Source organism: Monodelphis domestica, chromosome 3 (genome assembly GCF_027887165.1).
Source record: "Monodelphis domestica isolate mMonDom1 chromosome 3, mMonDom1.pri, whole genome shotgun sequence".
Classification (NCBI taxonomy): Eukaryota; Metazoa; Chordata; class Mammalia; order Didelphimorphia; family Didelphidae; genus Monodelphis; species Monodelphis domestica.
The window spans coordinates 12,928,666-12,945,219 of NC_077229.1; the positions used below are offsets into that span (position 1 = coordinate 12,928,666).

General features: G+C 37.4%; 1 protein-coding gene across 1 annotated transcript in view; it reads left to right on the forward strand.

Moving 5' to 3' along the window:
- VN2R558 (vomeronasal 2 receptor 558) overlaps positions 1 to 16,554 on the forward strand; it is a 38,821-nt gene extending 22,267 nt beyond the window's left edge. Inside the window, exons 3-6 of the mRNA NM_001099567.1 lie at positions 3,649 to 4,452; positions 12,700 to 12,927; positions 14,940 to 15,063; positions 15,584 to 16,554. Coding sequence (NP_001093037.1) covers positions 3,649 to 4,452; positions 12,700 to 12,927; positions 14,940 to 15,063; positions 15,584 to 16,554 — 2,127 coding nt within the window. The remainder of the gene's footprint in view (positions 1 to 3,648; positions 4,453 to 12,699; positions 12,928 to 14,939; positions 15,064 to 15,583) is intronic.

Below are 16,554 nucleotides of genomic sequence, written 5' to 3' on the forward strand. Positions count from 1 at the left end.
CTGAAGTAATAAAAATTACAATCCTACCCAAATTAATTTGCTTTTTCAGAGACATAGCTATCGAACTGCCAAAAAACCCTTTTTATGGAATTAAAAAAAACATTAAAACAAAGTTCACCTAGAAGAACAAAAGATCAAGAATATCAAGGGAGATAATGAAAAAAAATTTGAAAGATGGGGGCCTAGTAGTACCAGATCTTTAACTGTACTATACAGCAATGATCATCAAATCAATATGGTGCTGGTTTAGAGACAGAAAGGTAGATCAATAGAATAGATTAAGGGTAAATGACCTCAGTGTTCAATAAACCCAAAGATGCCAGCTTTTGAGACAAGAACTCACTATTGACAAAAACTGCTGGAAAAAACTGGAAAACAGCATGGGAGAGATTAGGATTAGATCAATATCTCACATGTTCTACCAAGAAATTTCTGAATGGGTAAATGAATTAAATATAGGGAATAAATCATAAGTAAATAAGGTGAACTTAAAATAGTATTCCTGTCAGATTTGTGGGAAAAGATGAAATTTAAGACCAAACAAGAGATAGAAAACATTACAAAATGTAAAATGAATGAGTTTGATTACATCAAATTAGAAAGGTTTAGTACAAACACAACCAATACAACCAAAATTATAAGGAAAGCAACACACTGTGGGAAAGTTATAACAAAACTCTGACAAAGGTTTAATTTCCCAAATATAAAAGGAACTAAGTCAAATTTGCAAAAAATCAAGTTATTCCCCAATTGACAAATGGTCAAGAGATATTTTTGAGAGACAAGCCCGTGGTCTCTCAAAATTTAGGGTCCTTCTGACTAGGTGGAGCGGTCAGGCAAATAATGAGATGAGAGATGACTGAGTGCTCAGATTTATGCTTAGGCATCACTCAGTGTTCTGCCATTGCATGGAGTTTGCATTTATTTTATGGCTTCAGTGAGAACATGCTTTTCTGGCACAATCATTTTTCAATATACATATTTCCATGGAACCTAACAAATGTGGCATTTAAAAGAGTGGGAGCCATAAACTGTAATAATTAAAATAGTTGAGGTTGTAAACTATAGTGAGTAAAATAGTGGAAGATATAAATTGTAGTAGATATAAGAGTGGGTGAGTAAATTGTGACCACAGAAAATATGTTTCCACTACAGTGTCTTGTTTTAAATCAAATATAAGGTGGTTGCCAGGGAAATATTCCCAATTATGAATATACCCATCAACTGGGTTTTATAGAGATTTTTAATTAATAATACAATGAGGAATCAAAGCAAGAGAGAGAGAGAGAGAGAGAGAGAGAGAGAGAGAGAGAGAGAGAGAGAGAGAGAGAGAGAGAGAAAAGGAAATAAATGAGAAAAGAATAGGCTGGCCCAGGCAGCCCTGGCCAACCCAGGCCTAAGCTCTAAAAAAAAAAAAAAAAGATCAGTCAGTCCTAATCACTCACCACAAGATCTGTCCAAGCAAGGATTCTAGTGACACCAGGCCAGCATCATCTCAGCTGCTTTCACCAGCTCAATCCTCCATCTGAATGTTTCAGAATGAGACCCTTGAGCTCCTATCTGAGCTCCTATTTAAAGGGCAATTTCTCCTATGTTACCTCTACCAATCACAGTAGACATTTTCCAAAGGACAGCCCATTCTTAGTCCACACCTAAGAAGGTGTGGATTTTTGAGTAATTCACACCAGGAAAGCTCTGAGTAAGTTTCCCAGTTCTTTGTTCCTTGTAAATTCACAAGTTGCCTGACCTTTATAGGTACTTAGCAACCTTTTGTATTAGTTCTAAAAATAGGCATGGCTTAAGTACGGGTTTAAGTACTTTTCATTGTTCAGCAAGGAGTTTTCTCCCCTAAAGCAGGCTTAAGTACAGGTGGAGTAGAGGTCTTCCCATTTCTGATCTAAGTAGAGTTCTCACTTTCCAAGTGGGGAAAGATCCCAGTAGGGAATTGTTCCAATGGAGAATTCCCCAATGGGGAATTTTTTTTAACATTCACAAGTCTGAGAAATTTCAAGACTCACACAACAGATCTAAAGCCTAGGGAGATAGTCAACAAAACATTGTTGCTAAGTGCAGGGTCAGAGGGTCGAAACAACATGGCAGATTTGCCAGAAGTTTTTATGCCTAGAAAAGAGGGTCCTATCTAAGTGGGTATATAAGAATCCTTAGGTTTAATTTTGTAAGTGGGATCTCCTGGTAATATTCTGGAGGATAGAGTGGGACATCTGTATTAACCCTGCAAGCATGTTGCTCTCATCTATTTTTCCTGGGGCTAAATAAGAATAATAACCATAGCAATTCCAATAATAAAGGAATGTTAATAAGGAAAGTCACTTAGAGAGGTTTCAGTGGATGTTTCCATTCTTCCTAGGGGCTACTTTGCAGTCCCTGGTTTCCACATGTGACTGTGTCAAATAGTGTGGTCTTTGATGGCTCCTGGTAGGATATGAATAGGCAGTTCTCAGTTGAAGAAAATCAAAACTATCAATAATTACATGAAAAAGTGTTCTAAATCCCTCCTGATTAGAGAAATGCAAATATAAACAGGTCTTAGGTACCACCTTACACCTAGCAGATTGGTCAGTATGGAAGCAAAGGAAAGTTATAAATGTTGGAGGGAATGTGGCAAAATTGTGACACTTATACACTGCTGGTGGAGTTGTAAATTAATCCAACCTTTGGAGGGCAATTTGGAACTATGCACAAAGGGCTTTAAAAGACTGCCTACCCTTTGATCCAGCCATACCACTGCTGGTTTGGTACTCCAAAGAGATAATAAGGAAAATACTTGTACAAAAACATTTATAGCTGCACTCTTTGTAGTGGCAAAAATTAGAATATGAGGGGGTGTCCATTGATTGAGGAATGGCTGAATAAATTGTGGTATCTGATGATGATGGAATACTATTGTGTTGAAAGGAATGATGAACTGGAGGAATTCCATGTGAACTGGGAAGACCTCCAGGAATTGATGCAGAGAAAAATGAGGAGAAAGAGGAGAACATTGTACACAGAAATTGATACATTGTGGCACAATAAAATAAAACAGATTTCTACTAGTAGCAATGCAATGATCCAGCAAAGATCTAATGAGAAAGGATGCTCTCCACACCCAGATAAAGGACTGGGGGTGGGGGAGTAGAAATACAGAAGAAAAACATATGATCAATCATGTGGTTTGATGGATATATCATTGGGGTTTTGATGTTAAAATATCATTCTATTAAAATATGAATAATATGGAAATAGGTTTTGAACAATGATACATGTATAATCCAGTGGAATTGCTTATAAGCTCAGGGAGGGATGAGAGAGGGTGGGAAAAGTCATGAACCATGGAACAATGGAAAAATATTCTAAATAAATATTTGTTTAAAAAATAAAATATATTTAGGGATTTCTTGACAAAGAAGTTGAAGTGGTATGGCATTTTCTCCTCAAGTTAATTTTATAGATGAAGAAACTGAGGCAAGCATGGTTAAGTAATTTTCCCAGGGTCACACAGATATTAAGTGTCAGAGATGAGTTTTGAACACATAAAGATGAGTCATTCTGATTCCAGGCTTAGCACTCTTATTTGATTCACCACCTAGCTGCCCTTTTGTCATCATTACCATAGGTCTAACTGATTCATGTTTCTTTCTTGTCCAGATCAGCTATGGTCCATTTGACTCCCTTCTTTGTGACAGGGTCAAGTTTCCTTCCCTCTATCAGATGGCCCCCAAGGACTCTGCTCTTCACCAAGGTGTTGTTCGCTTAATAGTACATTTTAAATGGAACTGGATAGGTATGATTATCTCAGATGATCTGAGAGGTGAGGAATTTCTCTGGAAAATTAGAGGAGAAATGGAAAAGAATGGTGTTTGTGTGTCCTACACAGAGAAGATCCCTGTCAGTGAGAGAAGACTAGTAGAATCACATGACAATTTCATGCCCAGAATCATGATGTCATCAACCAATGTGATTGTTGTCCATGGTGACACAGATTCATTGATGATTTTGAGATACTCACAATCACCAGTTTTTCCTGCCCGGAGGGTATGGATTGGCACATCTCACTGGGACATTACCATGAGGCCACTATATATCCATGGTTATACTTTCAACGGGGCTCTCACATTTTCTTATTTGACAAGTGAAATTCCTGGGTTCAAGACCTTTCTTAAGACAATTACACCATCTAAATACCCAGATGATATTTTGCTTAGGGGATTCTGGCTTTCAGCTTTTATGTGCCCAAAGCAACCAGAAAAATCAGAGCAAGAGATATGCTCAGCAAATGCATCCTTGGAGACTTTGCCTCTGTGCTATTTTGACATGGCCATGTCTGGCTTGAGTTATACCATCTACAATACTGTCTATGCTGTGGCTTGGGCTCTCCATGAAATATTTATGAGAAAATCAGAGAAAAGATTAATGGAAGATGAAGAATATTTAGTACTTCCTTCATGGCAGGTAATACTTACCGGGAGACCAATTTTTAGATATGGCATAATGAGGATGTATGTTGGGCAAGGATGGTACAAGATAGATTATGAAGTCCCATTTCTGATATTCTTTGATTAAATTATCCTTAAGGATTATCTTTTTTCCATTTGAATAAGTTTATTTAGTCAATGTAGAACATTATTCCTTGGTTACAATACTCACATTATTTCCCTCCCTCCCCTCCACCCACTCTTTCCGCAGCCAATGTGCAATTTCATTGGGTATTACTTGTGTCCTTGATCAGAACCTATTTCCATGTTGTTGTTTACACTAGGATATTAGAAAAATTAGAGTTAGTGTTATGTGGAGAAAAATAAATAGGGACAAAAAGGAATATTCCTTTTTTTCAGCAGCACATGGTACATTCACAAAAATTGACCATGTATTAGGGCATAAAAACATTGCAAACAAGTATAAAATAGCAGAAATAATAAATGAAATCTTTTCAGATCACAATGTAATAAAAATAATAATTAGTAAGGGTACATGGAGAGGTAAATGACAAATTAATTGGAAATTAAGCAATATGATTCTCCAAAACTGGTTAAAGAAAAAATCGTAGAAACAATTAATAACTTCATTGAAGAAAATTACAATGATTAGACATCCTTTCAAAACCTATGGGATGCAGCCAAAGCAGTTCTCTGGAGGAAATTTATATACTTGAGTTCATATATTAACAAATTAAGAAGGGCAGAGGTCAATGAATTGGGCATGCAAATTAAAAAACTAGAAAGCGAACAAATTTTAAATCCTCAGTTGAAGACTAAATTAGAGGTTCAAAAAATCAAAGGAGAAATTAATGAAACTTAAAGTCAAAGAACTATTGATTTAATAAATAAGACTAGAAGCTTGTACTTTGAAGAAAAAAAACAAATAAAATAGACAAAGTACTAGTCAGTCATTAAAAAAAGGAAAGAAAAAACCAAATTGACAGTATCCAAGATGAAAAGGGAGACCTCACCTCTAATGAAGAGGAAATTAAGGCAATCATTAAAAACTTCTATGCCCAATTATATGGCAAAAAATATGGCAATGTAAGTGATATGGATGAATACATACAAAAATATAAATTGCCTAGACTAACAGAGGAAGAAATAAATTACCTAAACAACCCCATATCAGAAAAAGAAATTGAACAAGCCATCAAAGAACTCCAAAAGAAAAAGTCCCCAGGTCCAGATGGATTCACAAATGAATTCTATCAAACATTCAAAGAACAACTAATCCCAATATTATACAAATTATTTGACAGAAAAAGCAAAGAAGGAGTTCTACCAAATTCATTTTACGACACAAACATGGTAGTGATCCCAAAGCCAGGCAGGTCAAAAACAGAGAAAGAAAACTATAGACCAATCTCCTTAATGAATATAGATGAAAAATCTTAAATAGGATACTAGCAAAAAGACTCCAGCAACTGATCATGAGGGTTACTCATTATGACCAGGCAGGATTCATACCAGAAATGCAAGGATGGTTCAATATTAGGAAAACCATCCACATAATTAACCATATAAACAAGCAAACCAACAAAAATCACATGATTATCTCAATAGATGTAGAAAAAACCTTTGATAAAATACAACACCCATTCCTATTGAAAACACTAGAAAGAATAGAATTATCTTCTTAATGACCGATACTTATCAGTCTTCATTTGAAGTCTATGATTTTATTTTCTTTCATGAGTCTTAGAGTTGGAAAGAAATTCAAGTATCATTTAGAAGTTATACATGTATATATTTTTTACAATAATTTTGTTAGTATGTTTTTGCCATTGTTCCAAAACACCTAATATTGGGTAACCTACTGCCTCCAAAGGTATCATAATCCATTTTATTTCAGGCAAAATTACTGAAAAAAACTATTGATCATTAATCTAGTTGGGGGTGGCTACACTGTAAAATTCCTACACTAGTTGAAAACCAAGCCAGTAAGCAGACCTCATAAACTCTCTATATGCTAGTGAATGTTTTTTTTTATTAATTTCATTCTTACTTTTTAAAACAACCTTTTTTAAAAACAACTTTAAAAAAACTACTTTTTAAAACAAAAAAATTATTTTATGATATTATTTCCACATAAATTATTAGTGAGGAACATTTTTTCATTCATCAACCAATTAACTCTGAATCTTCATCCCAGTTTATAAGTGAACTGGGGATATTTCATTTCCAATAAATTTGTAATGCTTTCTGTCATCAATTTTTGAAATCAGGCTTAGACAAACACAAGTGCTATTGAGCATATAATTTGTGAAAAGTACAAAAAATTACACAAAGAAATATTTCAATAACATGTCTGTGAAGATAAAGATTCTGTATAAAATCACCTCTAGTCATCAATGGAAGCTACTGATTTTGCCACAATTATGGAAGCTTCCACAAATCAATTCTTTCTAGATATCAGTCTTTCAAAAATTCTCCTCATGATATCTTCACAGGCTGATATAAACTCAGTTCTCTCATATTTCTCAGTTCTCTCACTTTCTCATGACAGATAAATTACTCAGTCTCTCAGAAAAGAAGTTCCCTTAGTCCTCTCTGGGCCTTCAGTTTCTCTTGTTTTAACAGCTGACTTTTTTTCCACATGGCACCTAAATTGACTCTATGTCCCTATTCCCTTTTAAAATCAATTATCTGCATCTTCAGTTTCTATGAGAGAAAGTATAGAAACAATAACTCCATTTTTATAAAAACAAAACTAGTTAATTTCTATTTTTCATATTGTTGTTGAAACTACTGACATAACCAAGAGTAGACAGGTAATAATGAATAGACTTGATACCAATCCTCATCTCTAAAGAGGCTTTGAGGTATTCTGTTTCTGCAAGGTAAGCAACTTGCCATTAGGTAGCCTGGCAATCCTCCATTCTAATTGTTTTTACCATATTTCTATCAGAATTACCACAGATACCAAATAAGCTTTGGCCTTGATGCAGCTTAGAAATGCTGAGTTTAATGATCTACCATCCAAGGCCTCCTCAACAGCAGGAACTATAGGCATTTGACTGTTCAGGATTGGAGGACAGCAGCACAGAGAAAAATCTTGGGGGGTGGGAGGGGCAGGGAGCTAAGAACTGTACATTAATGTAATGGGATAGTCATGAAAGCTAAAGGGACCCTAGACAACTTTACGGAGGCAAACTTCTGTGAATAAGAAAGATATAGTCCCACATATAATGTCTTGTATTCATATTTGGCAGTCTCAGTTTGCAAAAGATGTTCATAGCTGATGCTGTGTACTGTCTGACTCTACCCCACTTAGGGAATTCTTGGTAAAGACACTGGAGTTGTTTGCCATTTCTTTCTCCAGATCATTTTACATATGGGATGAATGAAGCAGAATTAAGTAACTTGCTCAAGGTCACAAACCAAATAAGTGTTTGAAGCCAACTTTGAACTAAGGAAGATGAGTCTTCCTTACTTCAGGCTAAGCACACTATCCACTGCATAACCTAGCTGCCCCTTGTTATACACAGTAGGTGCTTATTAAATGCTGTTTGATTGATCAAGCATGGAATAGATCATACTTTTACATATTTTGATAAGAATTATTTTAGATGTGAATTAGAAAAGAAATTCAATGAAGGCAACCATTTGCTTGGAAATCTTAGGGAGTAAGGCTTTTTAAATGTATTGATTAGTCAATGATATGGTCAGTTTTAGTTTCCCTCATTACCTCCTACAATTAGTTGCTCTGAGAAGACCATTGACTTAACCAAACACACTCAATGTTACCCTGTGGGGAGAATAGACATATTAATGGAGATACATATCATATATGTCAGGCATGTCTCTGGGCACTGGAGATTTGAGTGGATGTGAGTTCAATATAAAAAGGATTATATTTTCCTATTTAAAAGGAAACCAACTTGCCCCAAGAGCTGAGTGATAGAATGATCCCATTGTTCTATTTTTGAGTATCATGAGTAAATCCATGGTCTGGTGAATTGTAGTATTTAATTAATCAGTTAACAGTATTTCTTAAGTGCCTACTATGTTCTGGGCCCTGGAGTAAGCCCTTGGAATACATGAGAGTCCTTGCCCTTGAGGGAGTAAAAAGCTAATGAGGGAGGACTTCCAGGTAAGCATGGTTTCAGAGTAGATGAGGCAGGCTTCCTCTCCTCAGACCCAATGACAGAGACGACCTCAAAAGACCCCCCCAAAAGAAAAACAACCATATTCATGAGAACGGGAGGACCCCACACTAAGACATAGCACCAAAGATAGGTGGTATTCCAGCATTTCCATAATATAAGAGAACGAAAAGCTGACCTACCCTCCCCCCACCCACCACGCCAATGGAGCCAGAGTTAAAGTCAGCACTGGCCAGAATCAAGAAGTGAGGGAGGAGCACCCCAGGACTGAACAATTGGCAGCCCCAGATCTGGGGACCTGACCAAGACCACCAAGGACATACTTCTGTGAGTAGAAACACCCAAAACTCCGGCAGGCGGGCAAGGGGTGCTCAGATTTTGGGTACCCAGAACTAGCGCACTCTAATCAACGAGTACACAAAGGGATCCCCTGAAGTGAGCAAGGGGCACCCACAGGTCTTAGGAGTTAACTAAGACTACCAAAGACCTACATCTGAGAGCAGTAACACCCGAAAAGCTGGCAGGCAGGGGAGGGCAGACCCTGGGCTTCCCTGGGAAGATAGTGCAGCTGTGGAGAACCGAGAACTTGCCCGAGGCTAAAGCCTTGATCATCAGACAGAGAGAGAGAGCCAGAGAGAGGGGGAAAAGGGTTTCCATTGGTGGTGCCTTGGGGGACTCCAGGCAGGAGAGAAGAGAGTGAGGGCCACTCCTTGGCCTGTGCACAAGGCATATTTGGGGTGGTGGGGACCAGCCTGTATTTCCTCTTCACCCTCCTCCATGCCAGGTCTCTTTTCTTCCTCCTCCTCGCCACCGTTTCCACTCCCCTCTTATCTTCACCTTACACTGAGAGCAAGCCCTCCTCACTCAGATTTCTGACTAGAAAGGGGAGGAAAAAAACCATAGAGATGGCAAAGAGTGCCCAGGAATCACAACAGCCCAACACCAAAAAAAGGAAGAAGAAGGGGGTGACATTGGATGCATTTTATGGAGGGAAAATACAGAATACAGAGGAAATAGAAGAGGAAACACAAACAAATGCTCCAAAACCTTCCAAAAGAAATGGAAATTGTCCACAAGCTCTTGAAGAATTTAAATTCGAGGTTATCAAAGTGATGGAAGCCTTCTGGCAGGAAAAAAATGGGAAGTAATGCAAAAGGAACTCAGCAGTCTGAAGGACAAAAACATGTAATTGAAGAAACAGCTTGAAGCCTCAAAAAGCAGGACAGACCAAACTGAAAAGGAAAACCAGTCTCTAAAGATCAGAATCAGGCAACTGGAAGACAATGATCTTACAAAAGAGCAAGAATTAATGAAGCAAATTCAAAAGACTAAGAAATCAGAAAATAACATAAAATATCTCACTGACAAAATGACAGACCTGGGAAAAAGAGGAAGGAGAGACAATCTGAGAATCATTGGTCTACCAGAAAAGCCAGAAATAAACAGTAATATGGATATCGTAATACAAGCTATCATCCGAGAAAACTGCCCATAAATTCTAGAACAAGGGGACAAAATAGGCATTGAAAGAGTTCATAGAACACCCTCTACACTAAATCCCCAAAAGACAACTCCCAGGAATGTAATTGACAAATTTCAAAGCTTTCAAGCAAAAGAAAAAATCTTACAAGAAGCCAGAGAAAAGACAAATTAGATATAAAGGAATGCCAATCAGGGTCACACAAGATCTTGAAATTTCCACTCTGAATGACCATAAGGCATGGAAGATGATATTCAGAAAGTCAAGAGAGCTGGGTCTTCAACCGAGAATCAGCTATCCATCAAAATTGACTATATACTTCCAGGGGAAAGTATGGGCATTCAACAAAATAGAAGATTTCCAAGTATTCGTAAAGAAAAGACCAGAGCTCTGTGGAAAGTTTGACATCCAAACACAAAGAGCAAGAGAAACATGAAAAGGTAAATATGAAGGACAGGAAAAAGGAGAAAAGTGTTATCTTTTTCTTTTATTCAACTCTCTTCTATAAGGACTACATTTATATCAAATTATATATATTATTATGTGGGGAAAATGTAATGTGTAACTCTCAAAAATTGTATACATCATTAGAGTAGCTAGAAGAGTCACACATAGGGAAAGATTGGGGCATTAAGACGATATGGAGAAGGGGGAAAGAAAGAAAAAGGTAGGGGGGAATTGTTGATGGTACTAATATATACTTCAAGAAATAGAAAGAAACTAAATAGAATAATCTTTCTCACACAAAGATACACATGGGAAGGGGAGGGGAAGAAATCTCCTATAAGAAGGAGAGGAAGTAAGTGCTAATTGGTAATACTTAAATCTTACTCTCACTGAAATCAACTCTGAGAGGGAAGAACATCTAGATCCACTGGGATCTTGAATTCTATCTTACCCAACAGGGTAAGGGAGAAGGGGAAATTAAGGAGGGGGCAGGGGGAAGGAGTATAAAAAGGGAGGGATGGAGAGGGGGGGAAGGGAACAAAAAGGGAGGGGCTAGACAGGGAAGCACATCAAGGGAAAGGACTAGGGGGACTGATTTAAAGTAAATCAGAACTATGCCCAAAGAGAGATAAAAGACTGTCTGCCCTTTGATCCAGCCATAGCACTGCTGGGTTTGTACCCCCAAAGAGATAATAAGGAAAAAGACTTTTACAAGAATATTCATAGCTGCACTCTTTGTGGTGGCCAAAAATTGGAAAATGAGGGGATGCCCTTCAGTTGGGGAATGGCTGAACAAAGTTTGGCATATGTTGGTGATGGAATACTATTGTACTAAAAGGAATAATAAAGTGGAGGAATTCCATGGAGACTGGAACAACCTCCAGGAAGTTATGCAGAATGAAAGGAGCAGAACCAGGAAAACATTGACTGAAACACTGTGGTACAATCGAATGCAATGGACTTCTCCATTAGTATCAATACAATGTCCCTAAACATTCTGCAGGGATCGAGGAGAAAAAACACTATCCACAAGCAGAGGACAAATTGTGGGAGTAAAAACACCAAGGAAAGGCAACTGCTTGACTACAGAGGTTGAGGGGACATGATTAAGGAGAGACTCTAAATGAACACCCTAATGCAAATACCAACAACATGGAAATGGGATCGAATCAAGGACACATGTGATAACCAGTGGAATCGTGTGTTGGCTATGGGAAGGTTATGGGGTGGGGGGGAAGAAAATGTCCTTTGTTTCCGATGAAAAATGTTTGAAAATGACCAAATAAAATAATGTTTAAAAGGGAAAAAAAGCTAATGAGGGAGGCAATAAGGAAAACAAATGTGGACTAATAGCCTATGTAATGGATAAATAAGGAATAATTAACAGGGGGAACACACTAGAAATAAGATGGATGAAGGTGGGATTTTAATTAAAACTTGAAAGAAGCCAGGAAATGCAGGAAATGGAGATGAGGAAGGAGAGATACCCAAGAATGGAAGATAAACAGAGAAAATGCCTATTGGAGCCAAGAAATGGACCATCTTAGTCAAAGAGCAGTAAGGAGGCTAGTGTTGTATTAAAAAGTAGATGATGGAGGGTAGTGTAAATTACAAAAAGACTGGAAATAAGTGAGAGCTTAGTACATTTAGTGCCTTGAATTTCACACCGATGATTTTTAAAATTTTGTTATTTGGGTATTAGAGGATCACTAGAGTTTATTGAGCAGAGGACTGACAGATTAGGATTTGCATTGGAAAGATTACTTTAGTGGCTGAGTGGAGAATGGCCTGGAATGAGAAGAGACTTGCGATGCACAGATGCATCAGTAGTCTATAAATATTGCAATAGTTCAGGTGTGAGGTAATGAAGTTGTGAAAATATCAGAGGAGTGGAGGGGAGTATAGTTGAGAGATGTTGCAAGGGTAAATCAATAGATACTGGCAACAGAATAGTAAAATTAGATGAGAATGAGTCATGGGTGAGGCTAAAATTATGAACCTGGAAGATGTAAGCAACACTATGAGTTCTAGAGGTTCATTTTCATGTCCTAGTAAAATCCAAGTTTTTTTCACACCTCCAAATAAGACTACAAAACAGGACTCTCATATAAATCATAGGTTATATTTTAAGGGAAGCTCTTCACTCAAGTTCCATCAAGTGATGAAAATTTCTCTTCCCTTTCAGCTTCACTCCTTCCTGAAGAACATCCAATTTAACAACAGTGCTGGTGATGAGGTGTTTGTGGATGAGAGTAGAAGCTCTGAGGCTCAATATGCCATTTTTAACTATATGTTCTTGCCTAATGAGACTGATATTCTGGTGAAAGTGGGGCAGTTTGTGCCCAAGGCTCCACTTGGTCAAGATTTCACAATTTGTGAGAATTCCATAGAGTGGGGCTGGTGGGGTTCAAAGGTCAGACACATTTTCATTATTAAATTTATACTTCTAATCCCAGGAACAATTCTTGTTTTGTTTGGGTTACTCTGCATTACATATGTATTATTAATAGAGGATATTAAATGACTACAAAATAAAATTATAAATCTAGATAATGAACAGACCTCTGTATAATTGAAAATCTGTTACCCTAAAAAAGAACTACATTTCCTGGGAGCCCACTGACTTCCTGTCATTATGTACTTCCTGTAGACAGGGAATAAATTGAATGGGTGGTCCTACTTTCTCACTCTTGGGTTTGAAGGCAAGGATGGTAGGCATGGGGGTTTTGAACTGGCTAATTAAGCATGGGCACATCATTTTTATTTTGTATCTCTTTTAATTCCTTTATTTCTAATGATCATTAATAAATCTCTTTTTAATATAATATCTTTATTAATGAGATCTAATTTAATTTTTACACCTCACAGCCCATATAGTATATTGTCCTCCATTTACACCTGAGGGAAACTGATATTATGGGAGGCAGAGAGATTTATTCAAGGCCATATATATAATGTATACTTTGGTAGTATTTGATTTTCCTGCTATTATAGAATGTGTGCACATATAAGTGCATATGTGCCTATATATATCTTTTCAATCAGAAAAAAAATAATTCCAACTTCAAGTTGTCCCTTTTCCCAACTGAAAATTAAAAACAAACAAAACCCCAAGTATAGAAGAAAAGAATTTCCATATTAGTCATATCCAAAAAAAATGCCATCTTTTTTTGTATTCTCGTCTTGAGCCTCTCTATCAGAAAGTGGGTATCATGTTTCATCTTTAATATTTTGGATTTGTGTTTGCATATCACACCAAACATAGTTTCTAATTCTTTGAAAATTCTTTAACCATATCATTATTTTCATGGAATTAGTCCACCTGGTTCTGCTCTGGCCAGTTGGCAGCAGTTCATACAATTCTCTGAAATTCTCTGGTTTTTCTGAAACTAACTGCTTCCTAAATTCCTAAAAAACAATAGTATTTCAAAATAGATACAAAGCTACATATGTATGTACATGTAAATTCTATATATCATAAGGTATACAACCATTCTTCAGTTTATACTCTTTATCACATATTCTCATTCTTTGCTACTTCAAATAGAGCTAGAAATATTTGTCTACTTTTAGTTACAATTTATTTTGATTAGGTCTTATCACTCCTTTAAACCACCTTCTCTATAACTCCTCATTTCCCCTCTTGTTGTATTCTTTCCATTTTAAAATTTATTTTAAAAATATTTTTCCATGGTTACATGATTCTTGTTCTCTTTCCCCTCTTTCCTTCTCCTCCCAGAGCTGACAAGCAATTCCACTGGGCTATACATGTATTATCACTCATGACCTATTTCCATATTATTCACTTTTATAATAGAGCAATCGTTTAAAACCTAAACTCCAAATCATATACCCATAAAAAGAAGTGATAAATTATATGTTTTTCTTCTGCTTTTCTACTCCAACAATTCTTTCTCTAGATGTGGATAGTGTTCTTTCTCATAAGTGCTTCGGGATTGCTCCGGATCATTGCACTGCTATTAGTAGCAAAATGTATTACATTTGATTGTCCCACAATGTTTCAATTACTGTGTACATTGTTCTCCTTGTTCTGCTCATTTCACTCTAAATCAGTTCATGTAGGTCTTTCCAGTTCTTATAGAAATCAAGCAGCTCATCATTCCTTATAGCACAATAGTATTCCATCACCATCATATACTACAATTTGTTCAGCCATTCCCCAATCAAGGGATATCCCCTTATTTTCCTATTTTTTGCCACCACAAAAAGCACAGCTATATATTCTTTACTTTTCTGAGCAGTTCATGAGTCTAGTAGAAGGGTCAGCTTCTTCCTACCCCAGGCCTTCTTTGTATAGCTATCTTATCTTGCATCCTGATCGTGTAGGATAATTCCTTTATCTGCTGAACACCTCAGTAGCTCTCAGTTCAAGATGTGTATTCCACTCTCCTGTTCATGCTTTAGGTTCCCCATGGTGTATGCAGTGAGAGTTGTCATCCTGGGTTCAGAAAAACACTTTTGGAAGGGAAAGCTATCTGCTGTTTTGACTGTTCCCCATGTCCAGATGGGGAGATTTCCAGTCATATGGGTAAGTTCCTACCAGGAATTTCGTTCTCATGCTCATTGAAATAGAAAATAACCAACAAGTTATTCTTGTACAGTCACCTATAACACCTAAGAACATCAATATCTGAAGAAAGAAATCAAGTAAAACCAGAGGAATATCCTGAAATAAGTAATCATGACATGGTACCTGTGATTTACTATACATTGAGAAGTGTAATATTTTTTTTAAGGGATTTGTTGTCATTTCTTTAATGAACTCAAATCCCCATAGTCTTTTTCTTGAATAAAAAGATTGGCTTATCTCAGAAAGTGTGTGTGTGTGTAGATAGATATAATAAAGGATATGAATAGATGAGCAGAGTGAACCTATTCTTGAGTGCCATATTACTTACCAGTAACATTGTCTCTAAGCAAAGAGGCAATGGAATTGTGTGTCCTTTGGGGAGAGAAAAAATTTTGCAGCTAATATGTCTATTTATTATATTTCTAAATAGGGACAATTCCTTAAATCTGGTGTTTGAGTTCTTGTTTTTCTCCTGCAGATGCAGAGGATTGCATGAAGTGCCCAGAGATTGAATACCCAAATCAGCAGAAAGATCACTGCCTCTCCAAGATTGTCACCTTCCTGAATATGAAAGAATCTTTAGGGATGATGTTGACACTCGTGTCTATCTCTTTCTCTTTCCTAACAGCCCTGGTTTTGGGGGTCTTTGTAAAGTTCCAAGACAGTCCCATAGTCAAAGCTAATAACAGGACTCTCAGCTATACTCTCCTCATCTCCCTCATCTTCTGTTTCCTCTGCTCCCTGCTCTTCATAGGTCAGCCTACCACTGCCACCTGTTGCCTCCAACAAACAGTATTTGCAGTTGTCTTTACAGTGGCTGTTTCCTCCATTCTGTCTAAAACCATTATAGTGCTTTTGGCTTTCAGAAGTATAAGCCCAGGGAGCAGGATACGCATGTTCATGCATCCTAGAGTGTCTGTCTATGTTGTCCTCATCGGCTCAGGGTTGCAAGTGATTTTATGTGGCATTTGGTTGGGAACTTCTCCCCCCTTTCCAGAGGCAGACACACAGTCTGAATATGGCCACATAATCATTAGATGTAATGAAGGCTCTGCTTTTGCTTTTTACTGTGTCCTGGGCTACATGGGCTTTCTGGCCCTGGGAAGCTTTACTGTGGCTTTCCTGGCCAGGAACCTGCCTGATGCCTTCAATGAAGCCAAGTTCATCACGTTCAGCATGCTGGTGTTTTGCAGTGTCTGGGCCACTTTTCTTCCCACATATCAGAGCTCCAAAGGGAAGGCCATGGTCACTGTGGAGATCTTCTCCATCCTGGCCTCCAGTGCTGGGTTATTGGGCTGCATCTTTATTCCTAAATGTTATATGATCCTACTGAAGTCAGACAGAAATACCCAGGGACAGATCAAGAATAAACGAGATTCCAGAGGCAAAACTTTTGCTGGAGCACAGCCTTTCACGTCTAGTACTGGCATTTATAATAAACCACATTAA